The sequence below is a fragment of the Dromiciops gliroides genome, chromosome 1 (assembly GCF_019393635.1).
Source record: "Dromiciops gliroides isolate mDroGli1 chromosome 1, mDroGli1.pri, whole genome shotgun sequence".
In the NCBI taxonomy this organism is placed as follows: domain Eukaryota; kingdom Metazoa; phylum Chordata; class Mammalia; order Microbiotheria; family Microbiotheriidae; genus Dromiciops; species Dromiciops gliroides.
In genome coordinates this window covers 391,792,467-391,808,525 of record NC_057861.1, presented here as the reverse complement: position 1 = coordinate 391,808,525, position 16,059 = coordinate 391,792,467, and the positions used below count along the sequence as shown (strand labels likewise).

General features: G+C 34.3%; 1 protein-coding gene across 1 annotated transcript in view; it reads left to right on the top strand.

The window, feature by feature from the left end:
* IPO11 (importin 11) overlaps positions 1-16,059 on the top strand; it is a 205,851-nt gene that overhangs the window by 92,473 nt on the left and 97,319 nt on the right. The window contains 3 exon segments of the mRNA XM_043978159.1: positions 3,365-3,441; positions 10,335-10,414; positions 11,345-11,425. Coding sequence (XP_043834094.1) covers positions 3,365-3,441; positions 10,335-10,414; positions 11,345-11,425 — 238 coding nt within the window.

Here is a 16,059-nt window from a genome sequence, read left to right as displayed (position 1 = left end):
TAATTATTCTAATTGTGTTTATTCAGTGCCAAGATAATGAGTCTAGTACTAAGTATATTCAGAGCAAAAACTTAGATTGTTGGGTAATTTGCTGTTAAAAGAAATTGCAAACTGACTGGATTTTTTTTCTTCTAAATGGTTTGTTTCATCAAGAAATGAGAAATGACTCCATTGTCTTTTCCACCAAACATGCTAGTTAAGAATTATATTTAGTGTAGTTATGCTTAGAAGCATTAAATTCATATTTATTAAGATAAATTGTTTAACATTATTAGCTCATTAATGATTTTGATTTTTGAAAACCTATCCCAGAGATGAACCTACTTCTTTTCTCTAACCCTAAAATAATTTTTGTTGCACTCTCGTTCAACAGAAAAATTCTGTGTATGATTCCTCTAATTTTTCCATTTTATCCTGATTTGTGTTAAATATTATGGTGGGATTATCATTACAAAATTTTTATGTAGATAAAATTTTTTTGGTATTTTATTTATTTATTTTTTCCATTACATGTAAAGATAGTTCTCAACTTTTGTTTATACAAGCTTTCCAATTTCAGATTTTTCTCCCCCCCTCCTCTCCTTCCCCCCTCCCTTAGACAGCAGGTAATCTGATATAGGTTATATGTGTGTGTGTGTATTTATATATATATATATATATATATATATATATAATAACATTAAACATATTTCTGCATTAGTCATGTTATAAGAGAAAAATCAGAGCAATGAGTAAAAACCTCAAAATAGAAAAACAACAGCACCCAAAACAAAAGAAATAGTATGGTTCATTCAGCAACAGATACACTTTTAAGGAACCTTTCCTAAAACTTTTTAAAAATTACATTTCACAGATTAATTTTTTCTTTTAATTTTATTTTTCTTAAATCTTTAATTTTCAGTGGAACATAAAGCTTACATATTAATTTATGGAGATGTACATTATTTTACCTGAGTTATACTTTTATGTATTTGATGTCTTCTTAATACAATAAAAATATTTACATTTAGCAGATGTATACACTTAATATCTCATTAATTGATTTTGTACATACTTTATATATGTATGTATAGGTTGTCTACTATGGTAGAATATAAGCTCCTTCAGAATAGGGAATTGAATTTTATTTGACTTTGTGTCCCCAGGCCCCATCACTGAGGCTGGCATGTAGGAAAAAAAGTGATTGTTGATTTTTTGATTTAACATAAAATATTTAGAAATTATTTTAGTGTCTGAATGTCTTCATATTAAATCGCAGTGAAAAAAATAATTTTTGAAAAGCTGATTTGATTTAGAATCAGATGTCCCCAGGATCAGAATAGTGCCCATATTTTGCCCATTCAGTTTTGTTTGTTTTTGTTTTTGTTTTGTTTTTTGTTTTTTGTTTTTAAATTTGTGGTGCAATGACTTGCCCAGGGTCACATAGCTAGTAAGTGTCAAGTGTCTGAGGCCAGTTTTGAACTCGGGTCCTCCTGAATCCAGGGCCATTGCTTTATCCACTGCACCACCTAGCTGCCCCCAAGTTATTCTGAAATGAAGATTCCATGTTGGTTTTTTTTTAACCATAGTTTTTTTTTCCCTTTTCAGTTTTTTGTTTTTGTTTTTGTTTTTGTTTTTGTTTTTTTTTTAGTGAGGCAATTGGGGTTAAGTGACTTGCCCAGGATCACATAGCTAGTAAGTGTTAAGTGTCTGAGACTGGATTTGAACTCAGGTCCTCCTGAATCCAGGGCCAGTGCTCTATCCACTGTGCCACCTAGCCGCCCCCCCTTTTAAGTTTTAAAAAATTATTCTGAAGTTGAAAAATACTCCCCCCACAATAAGAGTATTTCCATATACAAAGAACAAAAAGAGGATTGCACATGAAACTTCAAATTTCTACGATATATAGCTTGTTGTTTTTTAAAGCATATCATCAATTCAGTATGTTTGCTTCCAAGCTTCTCTACTTTCTGTTTCCCTTTGAATCCTTTTTTTTTCTGTGCATTTAATGCCACTTTTTCTTTCATTGTTTTTAGTATCATTATTTTTAGTCCCACATTTCACTCTCTTATCTACTCTCCCCATCCCCTTTCAGCCAGTAAACCTAGTCAGAGAATCCATAGACATACATTGGCCATGTCTACAAATTTGTCTTATTTTGCGGTTTTATTCCATCATCTCTTTGCCAAGAGATGGGAAGCATGTTTTATCATAGGTACTCTGGAATAATGTTTTTTTCCTTTCTCATTACAATCTTGAAGGCTTTGTATACTTAGTATATTGTTCCTATTCAGCTTTTGATTAAAATAAAAAGGTTTTGTATGTATAATCCAGATCTTTGTGGTTTTTGGCGGTGGTTCTTAATATCTGAATTATTGTAAGGTAGAGTGCTACTCAGCTAGTATCTCCCTATTAATTATTAGTATAGCACTGTTTTTTTCTGTAGCCATCTTTTTAATATTGTCCTGCAAGATATTTATTTTTAATAAACAGAAATAGTGCAGCATAGTGAATAAAGAGTAAATTTTAGTGTAAGGAATCCTTAGGATCAGGTCTTAACTCTGACACATACTAGCTTTGTGATCAAAGACAATTTCCTTTTCAGAGCTGTAGGCAACTCTTTATGTGCATAATTTGCAAGTAATGTGCTGAGAAAAGTTTTGGAATTATTGAAATGTTTGTGTATTTCCCCAGCAGGGAATTAATAAATAACAGTTGGAATTTTAAAAAAAAGAAACACCACCACTAAAAATCCATAAAATCAAAATACAGATGATAAAGGTAGTTTTGTTAATTAGTACGTTCTCCTTAAAAGTGTTCTATTTCATTGGTTTGGAAATAATTTGGATATCACAGGCTTAGCCAGTTTACAGGTCAGATATTTTTACAACAATCAAAGTTTTACAACAAAAATAATGACTATAATTAAAGTGCTTATCCCTTTTGATTGACCTAAAGCAAGAATTACTTTGCTTCTATCAGTACAGCTTCATTATTGATAGATATTTGAATTCAATGAATCTTTTCTTACAGAAGATACGGTATAATCCTCAAAGTTAGGAAGTATCTTGTGCTGGAAAAAAAAATCACTGTTTTGATGGGGGTGTGGAGCATCTTTTTTGCCATTTTACTGTTTGTGCATGTATGTATGTATGTGCATGCATACACAAATGCAGGTTAAATAAGTTGTATAATGACTTTCTCAGATTTTGAATTTTTTTTTAGGGGGTTTATTTCTCTCCTTATAATTATGTGCTGTCTTTCAGCTATGGATCATATTGAGTACTCCTGTGATAAGAATTTATGTTATATCTGTCATCAGTTTTAAAAAATATGTTTGATAGAAAAGAAAATGAATTTTGCATTTTATTTTATCTTTTTCTAGGTTAGTGACATTGGAGAACAGTCCATGTCTTATACCAGAGCTGCTTAGAATCTTTCAGAATATGTCCCCACTTCTTGGTATGTGTTCAAATGTAAAATTTTTGAATTTTATATTTATAATAAAAAGTTTAGGCATTGTTGACTTAAAATTTTTCATTAATATAAACTTGCTGTTATTTAAAAATACATGGTTACATTTGAATAATTTTCAAAAATTTTTCTTGGTCTTATTATTTCTGCTTATAAAACTGTAACTACTTCAGCATGTAAAATTGTACTTTAAGTTGCCTAATATTGAAGAGAACATATTTTCAGCTGTTAAATTCTTAATGAATGTCTTCTATATTTGTTCATGTTATTAATTTGTGTGTTTCTGTTATTAGTGAGTTACTGTTTAGAATCTTGGAAAACAGAAAATTGAAAAAAACATGCCCTGTTTTTACAGAAAAATTCAGAATTTCAAATTCAGCTAGAGGATTTTAAGATATAAAGTAATTATTTAGTATACAGCCCCTTATTTTTCTAGAGAGGAAGATTTTGCTCATAAATATGAGGAATATGCCCATAAGTCATATAGTAGGCAAGAAAGCCAGGATTAAGACTCAGGCTCTGTGATTCCTCATTGAGTGTTCTTTCCACCACATCATTCATGTTTCAAAGCACAGTGCTATGTGCTGAGTATACAGAGTTGAAAATTACTGTAGTAGCTGCTCTCAGGTCTGATGAAGTGATAATTCAATAACTATATTGGAAGGTGGAATGTACTAATTCATTAGGAGTGCTGGAACAGTTAGGCATGACATATTTGTGGAAGAAAAAATCATTTCAGTATGATCAGTCTGATTCATGGAAGAAATGTTGCCTAAGGACCTTAAAATAAGTGAATTTTGTCTGTGGTAATTTTGGCTAGAGTTTGTTCAATGTATGTGAATTATAAATTCATTATTGTGGATGAAGATAAGAAGAGTCAAGGAAAATGGGTCCTGGTTAAGTCTGACTTAGAAAATAGAGAAAATCATTGGTAAGAAGGGAGTCAAATAAGACTGGAAAGATAGATGGGAGTTTGATTATTTATTCAGAGTACTTTTATAAATTTAGAACCCCAGGGTTTCCTTCAGAGCACAGTTCAGATTATTCTCTCTTCCTCTTGAATATTTTTAGTGTCATGTTTTTTATCTTTCATGTATACTTATCAGTGAACATATTATCTTCTCCTTAAAATACGTAATCTTGAGGGCAGGAACTATTTAATTTCTGTCTTTTTGTCCCCAGTGTCTTTAAACATGGTACGTTTGTTTTAAAAGTTACTGAATTTTAGGGGCAGCTAGGTGATGCAGTGGATAAAGCACTGGCCCTGGATTCAGGAGGACCTGAGTTCAAATCCGGCCTTAGACACTTAAGTCTTACTAGCTGTGTGACCCTGGGCAAGTCACTTAACCTTCATTGCCCCACCAAAAAAAAAGTTACTGAATTTTTGAATGGTAAAAGACAAACATCAACTATATATATTCTGAAGACTCTTGTGTTTTCTAGATTATTCAGTATGATGTCAATGTTGCTATTGATATGATACTTTAAAACCAGTGAAAGTTTACAAAATTATTTCAGGATCAGAAGACATCTTTATTAGCTTGTGAGTGTTGCAAAAATGCACCTTGTCTATATTCAGAATATCTATTAGTCACTTACAGGTTGAAATTAGTATTTAGTGAACAATGAGCAAGAAAATGGGTACAGTTGTCTGTGAGAAAAATGACCAGGACCTAAAAGGAGAATCATGGACAACTTCAGAGAACAGAGCCATGGTAGGATAATTTTGTAGAAATAAGAACTTATGAATCCTGATTAATTTTTTATTTTCGTTTTAGTATTTTAGTGTTGCTAATATGTATATGTACACATTGGGCATTAGTTTCTTAAGTTAGCCCATTGGAAGAATTAGATGGTTGTATTATAAATATTTTGATCCTGTGTTTAGGGGAATCTCAATCCCCCTTACACAGATTGAGATTTCTATGGTTTGTTTTTTGTCCCTCTGCTCAAAGGAACACTTTGCTAGTATTATACTTGAGGTTATTTCCTAATGAGCCTATTTTGTAAAAATGAAAGACAAGTTTTGCATTTCTTGTCTCATTTTCAATTATTCAGCTTCTCATATCCTCCCCTTTAGCCAAATTGGCTTATTATTCCCTCTTAACTAACATACCACATCCTTTCTTCCACATCTCTTTCACCTTTGTCCTCTCTCTGTCCAAATTCTGTTCAGATTACAAGACCCAGCCAAATTAGATCTCTTCAGAAATTAGTGGTAGTCAGAAAAGGGATATTTAGGAAAAATTTGAGAACATTTTCTGAAAACCATGGATTTTTCCTTTCAGTTTCTTTAGCAAATTTTCTGTATACTTATTTTAATACTGCTATATGGTATTTGTTTTGTTGTATTGAACTGTTACTTCTCATATTCAGCTATATTTGTATTTAGCGGTGGAATGAGAAGTCATAGAAAGGTAGAATCACTTTGCCAGATATTTGGAGGGTGGTTGTAGGTGGTTTTGTAGAATTATTATTCTTGTCTCCAGAAGGCAGAACCACAGACAGTAGGGAAGAGATAGAGATATATAGTTCTGCTCAGTATATTAAAAAAAAAAAAGAATTAGAGCTGTTCAGAAATAGGGTGATATGGGGCAGCTCGGTGGTGCAGTGGATAAAACACCAGCCCTGGATTCAGGAGGACCTGAATTCAAATCCGGTCTCAGACACTTAACACTTACTAGCTATGTGACCCTGGGCAAGTCACTTAACCCTCACTGCCCCTCAAAAAAAAAAAATAGGGTGATGTGCCTTATAACTAATGAGTTTTCTGTCATTGGAAATGAGCAAGCAGAAGCTAGACTTCTTTGGGATGTGGTAAAAGTATTTCAATTGGGGTTGTACTAGATAAAGCCCCTTAAAAAGTTCTTAATCTGGTGTTTGTGAACTTAAATTTTTTTTGATAACTTTCTTTGAGGGTTTCTTTGTATCATTTAAATGTTTTTAATTAAAAAAAATTTTTAAACACATTTAAAAAATTCTGAAAAAATGGTCCACAGGCTTCCCTTGATGGTCAGAAGTATTGTTGACCCAAAGTTAAGAATTTCAGTTATATGATCTCTTTAAACCCTAATGGTGGTTTTTGTTTTGTTTTGTTTTGGTTTGGTTACGTGATTACGTCTTGTTTCTCTAAGTAGGTAATAGATCCTTTGAAAGCCAAGTCTATGTTCTATCCTTATTTGTATCCCCACAGTAGCTAGTGCATATTTTTATTATTCAATCCTGCTGTGTGTAATCTGTGTGAAATTTTGTGGAACAGAAGTAGGAATGAGCATAAATGAGAGACTATGAAGGCAGGATCAGAGTGTTTTTTGTAAGTGTTGGATTATAGTTGTCATCTGCTACTTTGAGGCTTCTCATCTATAAAATGTGAGTGAGCTGCTTCTCTTTTACAGAACTTAAAAGAAAGGTCATCTGCAGAACAAATTCAAAGACCCAGAAGTCCTAAGGACTAGCAACATCCTGGCTGATGTCAAGGTTTAGTGACTGTTAGATTGCATTAATAGGTCAGATGACAGTGCCTGTGGGTTTGGAAGCTTTGGAAGCAAGACTGATGGTTAGGCTTAGCGTTAAAGTACAACTATGACTTTTACTTGCCTATTCAGCAAACTCCAGTGACTCTCCCTTTGAAAATAAAAAGGAGGGGCAGCTAGGTGGCGCAGTGGATAGAGCACTGGCTCTGGATTCGGGAGGACCTGAGTTCAAATCTGGCCTCAGACACTTAACACTTACTAGCTGTGTGACCCTAGGCAAGTCACTTAATCCCAATTGCCTCACAAAAAAAATAAAAATAAAAAGGAAACCCAGGCCAAAGATGTCTCTATCCCTCTGTAGGCTGCACTGCTAACTCTTCGCTACAGGACTTTCTCTCCCTAGTTTCTCCCCCCCCCCTCCTTTTTTTTTTTTTTTTTGTTGTCTTCCATAAGAATGTAGACTTCTTGCAGGCAGGGATGTATTACCACAATGCCTGGTACATGGTAAGTGCTTAATAAATGCTTGTTGACTAACTGACTACACAATCTAGCCCCTTTCTATCTTCCTAGTTTTCTTTATTTTGCTCTTATGATTCAAAAGCACTGACCTCCTTGTTGTTATTTGCCCAGGACACCCGTTATACGTTCCTGGAATGTTCTCCTTCCTCATATCAGCTTCCCAGTCTTCCTTTGAGATTGTTTAAATCCTACCATCTCCAGAAACCTTTCCAAATTTTCCCACTGCTAGTGTCTTCCTTCTGAGATTATATCTCATCTACTCTCTCTATATATATTTTACCGCTAGATAATGGTTTGTATGTTTTCTCCCCCATTAAATCATGGTTTTTGTCCCCTCCTCTATTTGAAAAAAAGACAAATACAAAACTCTTTAAACAGATATTCATAGCCAAGTAAAACCAATTTCTCTGTTGTTCATTTCCAAAAACTGATATTGCATTCTGTACCTTGAATCTATTACTACTCTGTTAGAAGATAGATAGTATAGTTCATCTTAGCCTTTTAAAATACTGGATGTAATTAAAAGATTTTAAAAGTATATTGTCTTACTGCATCTATGAGTGAATGTAATATTCTGTGTTGTAATTCTGGCTCAAATTTATAATAGTGTTTTAAGGTTATAGACAGTATAAAGCATTGTTGTAGGTGGTGGGAAAGTAAATACAAATGTGTGGTCTCTACCCTCAAGGAGCTCACTTTTTAACCCTTTTTACCATGTTAGTGGATTTAAAGTATATGTGTGGTAAATTAAAAAAAAATTCATTGGGGCACTACATGGAGAATAAAGGCCTACTACTAGAGGTAGAAGAAACTGAATTTTGAAGGGAGCTAGGGATTCTGAAATGTAGAGGTCAGATTCAAGTTTATTCTATGCATATGAGATAACCTGTATAAAAGAGAGGAAACAGATGATGAAGTGCTATGTTTTGGCAGTATCAAATAGCTGGAACTTCTGGCCACGAAGGCTTTCTGAATGGAAGGAAGCAGTTTAGCTCCCATTCATCTACTCTAGCAAAAACCTAAAAATCTTTCCAGATCAAATAATGATCAGGAAATCCATTGAGAAACTGTAGTGAGTGGCTTCTTTGACTCCAGAACTACACAAGAATGCAGGCACCAATAAAGCCATCATTGGTATAGTAAACAAGCTGGCAGTCTCATAGGATGACCAGAGTTATGTCTTAGACACTTGTAGTTTGTAAAGTTCTGTATTAGGAGAAACAGCAAGAGTCAAGGGCTCCCCCTTGAAAAGTCTAATGAGTTCAGAAACCCACACTGAGGACCTTTAAAGTAACTGGTGGCAACACAGACTGTGATGCCCCAGACTCAGGGTTCTGAGGTCTGTGGTTCTCTGTCTTGAGATGCCATAGAAGGCCTAGAGATCTAGTGCTCAGAATCTCAGAGATCCAAATGGATCTAACCATAGGTAGGTAGAGTTCAGTGCAGGGAACCTGTGTGATACAGGTTTGTTCAAGCATCCAAAAGGCCAGCAGGAGGCAAAGCACAGCCCTAGCACAAAGCACAGGTTCAGCTACTAAGGCTAGAGAGATAAGTAAAATGAAGAACATGCAGACAGAGCACTCTATAGCATCATAATGGATTTAGACATAAGCAGCAATCCAACCTGCAAAGAGAATGTAATTGTTTAAGAACTGAAGAGACTCAAAGGAAGAAATAAGATTTTCCACAAGTACTATCCATCTGAATATCTAGAAGTAAGGAAGCAAAAGATGAAAAAAAATTTTTTTCTAGAGTTATGAATTGGAAGGTGATCAAAAAGCTTAATACAGAAAATTGTAGATCTTAAAGTAAATATAATCCCTAGTTGAGTATTTTTATAATTGTTGTAACTATTATAAATGATCATATAAAGTAGATTTGGGAATATTTTCTTGCATAGATAGCATACTTTTGATTTTATAGAAACTAAAAGCAATAAAGTCTGTTTAATTACTTTGTTTTTTTAGGCTCATCAGAAGTACCAGTTTTGATTGAAATGGAGGAGTTAGATCAAGTGCAGGCTATGCTATGGGGTTAGGAGGAAAAAGGGCAGCTCAAACATGTGACTGGCTCTAAGTGACTTTAAATCTCAAGACATGTAAATGGGAGCCTGTCAAGGTTTATTTTCATGCCAAGTTAACCAATTAAAATGAACATTAAGAAAATTTTATATGAAGAGCATTATGCTAGAGAGAATTACAGAGTTTGAGAAAATGTTGGGCCTGGGCTCATGGAATTTGCAGTCTAGTCAGTAGATATAAAAATGATAATACCAAGTCAGATGTGGTAAGTATATGGCTACAGTGCAAACAAGTTTAGGCAAGTCCAGTCTGGGAAAGAACATTTTACATTTCAGGTGATCATGTAAAGTTTCCTAGGTTTTAAAGGACGAGTAGGATTTCTGTGATGTGGGTGGGCCAAAGGAATTCCAGAAAAGGAAAAGCAGGAAAATCATAAAGGCACAGAAAATGGACAGATAAGTATGTGGGGTACACAGTGCTCTGTGGGGAATAGTGCTAAAAGCTAAGGCTGTAAATATTAATAGTAGTGCTAGAGAATGGAGGGACCCTCAATGCTTAAAGGATTTGAACTTTATTTAGTGGGTAGTAGGGATTTATTTAAAGATTTGGACATGACCAGACCAGTACATAAAGAAGACTGATATAGCATGGCATGAAGAAGTGATTCTTGCAGGAAAGAGTCTTGAGCCAGAACACTGGTATTGGAAAGCAAGTTTTAAAATATTTAACTCCATGCTACTTAGTAGAATTCAGAAAAGACTTTTGAACACAGAATCATTTATTTTTCATTGAATTTCTTTAAATTATTTATCTATTGTGGGTCAGTTTGACATTTTATTGAACTATTTGAAATTCCTTGTTTTGGCAGAACTAAGTTCAGAAAATCTCAGAACCTGCTTTAAGATCATCAATGGTTATATTTTTTTGTCGTCAGCTGAATTTTTACAGGTACGTTGCAGTAATAGTTGTATAGTAATAAATAATTGTATCTTCCCCTTGAAATCAATGAATGACTTTGCAGAATTTAATTGTAAGAACAATTCACTTTTAGGTATAATTCATTATATATTTCTTAACCATCCCTTTTTTATTTTTTAATAAAAGGAACTTATTTCTCTTAGTTATTCTCTGGTAGGACTATGGAGGAATTAATAAACCTAGACAAATGAGAATTCATGCAGTTCCCTAAATTCCTGACATATCCAGAATGAATTACTGGATAAAAATATCTTTTTATATTATGATTATTAAAGTAGCATAACTTATTAACAATTTAAAGTAGTATTTTCTGCTTCTACATTTAATCCTTTTATTTGAAAGAAATCTCTACCAGTCTGCAGAAGAAGAATTTACATGCCTATTAAAACCTGTTAGAGCAAACTCAAAAAGGCTGCCCAAATTCTTAGCATAGTAGTACATTTGGTTCATTTATTGCTTTAAATAAATAGGATATGAGCAAAGGATTGGGACTCTTTTTTTAAAATGGGATTTGACATAAGCACTAAATTTGTATCACTTGAATGCAAGAGAAAGTTCTGAAAATATTATTATGACCATATAATAGATCTTTTATAATGGTACAGGCATGAATTGTATACAGGAATAAAATCCTAATCTTTTTGTGGGAAAAAAATATTTCTGTAAGCTATTTTATGAATATAATAGGTTTAGTCATTTCATACTTACTGGGAACAGTTGCAGGAACTTTATAGAAATTATATAAATTCATATAAAACAAATTTATAGGAAACATAAATTAGCATTTCAGTATTTATTTGTTTTGTCAAATAAAGATCTTCCTAATTGAATTTTAGTAATTTTCAAGATTACTCATTTATTTTTAATATGCCTATACATTGGCTTCTGATTGAATTTCAGACATATGCAGTAGGTCTGTGTCAGTCATTCTGTGAGCTGTTAAAGGAAATTACCACCGAAGGACAAGTTCAAGTGCTTAAGGTATTGTCCTATCACCTTTTTCACATGAGATTTCTTTTTGGTTTTTTAATTTCTGCCTTGTAAACCTGAATTTTCATAGTGAGTTGGGATGAGTGTCTGAGAGAGCACAACACTGTTCTCAATAAGATAATCTGGTACAGCATAATATTGCGAAAGAAGTACAGGAGTGTCCTTTTATAATATCTACTTCATGCACCATCCAAATGTCAAGCACAATAAGGGAGATAAAATTGAGGAACGCACATCACCAAATAAAATGCTATGGAATATGAAGCTGAAGTTGAATACAAAAGTTGTCTAAAACAATTTTTTTTTGAAGATTCAAACAATTTTTGAATACAGTGGAACTTGGACTATTGAGAACTCTCAAGGAATTATTATTTTGGCTGACTTCCATTTAGCTTAAGAGTTTTTCTTTGTTAACAATTAAGTGTTTATTACTTTAATCACATTGTAAGGAAATTTAAATGAAAAATATCACATTTCCCTTATTTAAAAAAAACAAACTAGGAAGCAGATTGTTTTCATGCTATTAGTATGGCTTGGTTATAATGATATGATCATAACTCAGTATTTTCACCATGAATAACAGTTAACACAGTGGTTCCCTCGGTCTATTTAGAATTAGATGGATTTGGAGTCTTGGGTTTTCTTATTCTTATGTCTTTTTTCATCCTTATTCTCTTTCCTCTTTTGCTGTCAACTGTTACCTCTAAATGTCAGTGTGCCTATCTTCAAAGAGTTTTTTTTTGTTGTTTTTTTGGGTTGTTTTTTTTTTTTCAGTGCAGTTGGGGTTAAGTGATTTGCTAAGGGTCACACAGCTAGTAAGTGTTAAGTGCCTGAGGCTGGATTTGAACTCAGGTCCTCCTGAATCCAGGGCTAGTGCTCCATCCACTGGACCACCTAGCTGCCCCTCAAAGAGCTTTTAAATGATATTTCCACGAAAAGACAATCAGATGTTAAAGATGACATTGTAAATTCAGTTCCTATTTATGATTGTCATCTCTATAAGGGAGAATAATCTTAAAATAAGGAAAGCTTCCTTGAAGATGTATCTTCATGTACGTAGGGATTAGTGACAGTTATAGTCTCTGCTTTGGCATTTAGGGTTGCTTTGAAAGACAATGGAGGCACATATTTGTCTTTTTCTACTGTCTTCTGTAGAAGTCATAGGTTCCCATAACTAATTAAACAACTTTACCTTATTCCCTTGACAATTTGCATTAAATAAAATATCTAATGTTTACACAAAAACATGCATCCATATTAGGTTTGTTTTCATTGAGGTAAAATTGAAATGACTGTATTTGACCACTTCTAACTTAATAATCAGTCATTGTTAAGTATCTACTATATGCCAGGCACAGCTAGATGGCTCAATGGATAGAGTGCTGGGAATAGAGTCAGATGACTCATCTTCCTGAGTTCAAATCTTGCCTCAGACACTAGGTTTGTGACCCTGGGCAAGTCACTTAACCCTGTTCATCTCAGTTTTCTCATCTGTAAAATGAGCTGGAGAAGGAAATGGCAAATCACTGCAGTATCTTTGCCAAGAAAATCCCAAATGGGGTCACAGCATCAGACATGACTAAAAATGATTGAAGAACAGTAGCAAGAATATGCCAAGCACTGTACTCAGTGTTGGGGATATAAAGAAAGGCAGTCCCTGCCCTCAAAAAACTTAGTTTAATGCAGGAAGACAACATACAAAGAAGCAGAAGGCAGAGGGTGAGGAGGTGGTGGTGGTGCTAGTGCCTCGAAGAGGGGCATGAACTCCAAAGGAATGCAGTTGCATGGGAAATAAAGAAATGGCCAACCTGCAATCTCTCCTTAAAAGGAGGTTCTGACTAGAGGGGTCTGTGTCCACCTGCCAATCAGAGAGAAAGAGGGACCCTAAGTGCAGAAGGTATAGAGGAGATATGAGTTTCAGGGCTGATTAGATCTTGCAGGGAAGTGTCAGTGAAGTGTGTATTCAAGGGCTGAAGTAATTCTGAAGGAAGAAGAGGTTTCTGAGACATGATAGAGAAATTCAGGTGTGTTGCTGCATAGGAAGTATTAAAAGCATTGAAAAGAACGTACAATTCTATAAATCAATAGATTTATAAAAAATAAAATGCAGTGGCATTTATTCAGAATATAAAACTTCCTCTTGGCATTCTTCACTAATAATAATGATAAATCACATTTTTATAGACTGTAATGTTTATAAGGCATTTTTTGCATGCCAACCCTCTGGACATGTGGCCAGCAAGTCATTGGGTGTTATAGAAATTGAAAACTTTTAACTCATTTCTTTGACTCTTTTCTAACACCACACTCCCCTGACTCTTTACCAAGAAGTAGTAGTATATAGGAGGCATGAAGAAGTGAAAGCAATTCTGGCTGGGGTATTTATGAAGGAGGGGATATTGGCATTGTAAATAGCCTTTATTTTTTGGAAAATGGACTGGCCATTAGTTGTCTATTCTTAGAATTCGTATGTCCCAAATTGAAAACCTACTCATATAGAAATGGAAGCAAAGCCTCTACTGAATGCAAGAGTCAGAAAAATGAAGAGGACAAAATAGAACAAGGTGCAGTATCCTACAAGCCTTTCAGCAAGAAAGGAGAAAGTAAATAGTGTTCAGGGCCATTGAGAAACCAAGGAAGATCAGAATTGAAAAAAAAGTTATTCTGTCCCTTGGTCATTGACCAAGAAAGATTTAGAAAAACTATTTCAGTGATAAACTGGAGACTTCAAGGGTTGCATGGACAGTGAGGAAGTATATAAACAGAGGAGAGATTGAGAAGCATAGCCTTAAAGTCTAGTGGTTAAAAGGAAAAAAATTTTGAAGATAAGATGTGCTTAAGCATATTTCTATAAGTAGAAAGGGAGATTTAAAATGCAAGAGGATAATTGATTGAAAGGAGACAAGAGTCAATCATGTTAGGGATCAAGGGAATAGATGAAGGGAGTAAGCCTTAGAATGGAAAAAAAGGGACACTTCTTCCTGTAAAAGATGAGGTAAGAAAGGAAGGATGAAGATAAAGAAAATTTGAGGTGAAAGCAGAGAAGAAATAGTTTAATTGTCTAAATACACCATTATACTTTATGAGTTTTCGGTAAAGGTATTTATCCCTAATAGCAAAACATAGATAATTTAAATTTATTAAAAAAAACAACACACCTCTACTCAGATGGTGACAGCAAATTAAAAAAAAAAAAGATCGTCTTTAGAAATATGGTGGATGAGTAGGCTGAAAAATATTATAAGTGAAGAATTTGACAAAACAAATACAGAAAAGAGAAATCATCAGGAACAAAAAGATGGACATAAAACTAGAGCAAAACATCACTGCTAGGGACAGCTAGGTGGTGCAGTGGATAGAGCACCGGCCCTGGAGTCAGGAGGACCTGAGTTCAAATCCGGCCTCAGACACTTGACAACTTACTAGCTGTGTGACCCTGGGCAAGTCACTTAACCCCAACTGCCTCACCAAAACCTCCCCAAAAAACATCACAGCTAGTTTATTTATTTATTTATTCAGAATATAAAACTTCCTCTTGGCATTCTTCACTAATAATAATGATAAATCACATTTTTATAGACTGTAATGTTTATAAGGCATTTTTCACATGCCAACCCTCTGGACATGTGGCCAGCACATCTAAGGCTAGTGGTATTGTGCATGGAGCTTTGGACCTGGAGTTAGGAAGGCCTGAATTAAAATCCAGCCACAGATACTAGCTGTATGATGTCACTTAACCTCTGTTAGATTCAGTTTCCTTAACTGTGAAGGGCAGGGTGATATTAAGAGCACCTACCTTGCAGGGTTATTGTGAAGATCAAATGAGTTAATATTTGTAAAAAATGCTTAGTATAGTGCCTGGTACAAAGTAGGTACTATATAAATGTTTATTCCCTTTCTGTCCCCCTGCCACCCATTGTTCTATTGATTTACATGCTTGTCAAAGGAATGAATGTCCTCTGATTTATTGAGTATCCCCATTTTAGATGGAAGAGTTGTTTGGGGTGGGCAGTCATGAATGCTTTGTGAGTTGCATTGTATTAGGGAATACCCTTTTTTTTTTGGTAACCATTGTTAACATTCCCATTGGTATTATATTATGTGATTTTTAAGGTAATAACTATTAGATTATTTCTACCAATTGGGTTAACACTACTCCTATTGTATAGGGTTTTTCACATACAGATTTCTACTTCTTTCAGTTAATTGTTAGGTCTCATCTAATGTTCACATAGTTTTTCAAATATCATTTAAGAAGAAATGTAATTTCTGACAGATTTTTGAAATTCATTGAATTTGGTCTTTTATGGTCACTTCAGGGTTATTTTTTTCTATACCTTCTCTGTCTTTATTATTGAAAGTTTGTGTTCTCTCCTCAGGTGTGTCCATGTCACTCACCTGCTCAAAAGCTCAAGGGGCACCTCTTGGCTCAGAAAAAAAATCATTCTTCTCTTTGGTATTTAAAGCCTTTCATAATCTGGTGTTAGCTTGTTTCCAGACGGAATTATTGTCCATCTTGTACTTTTTCTTCCAGCTGTCTCCCATCCCTTTTGCTCAGGTGGCCCCCCTGCCTAGAATCTAGCACCCCTCCCACCTGCAGCTCTTACCAACTCAGTGCAAGAGCT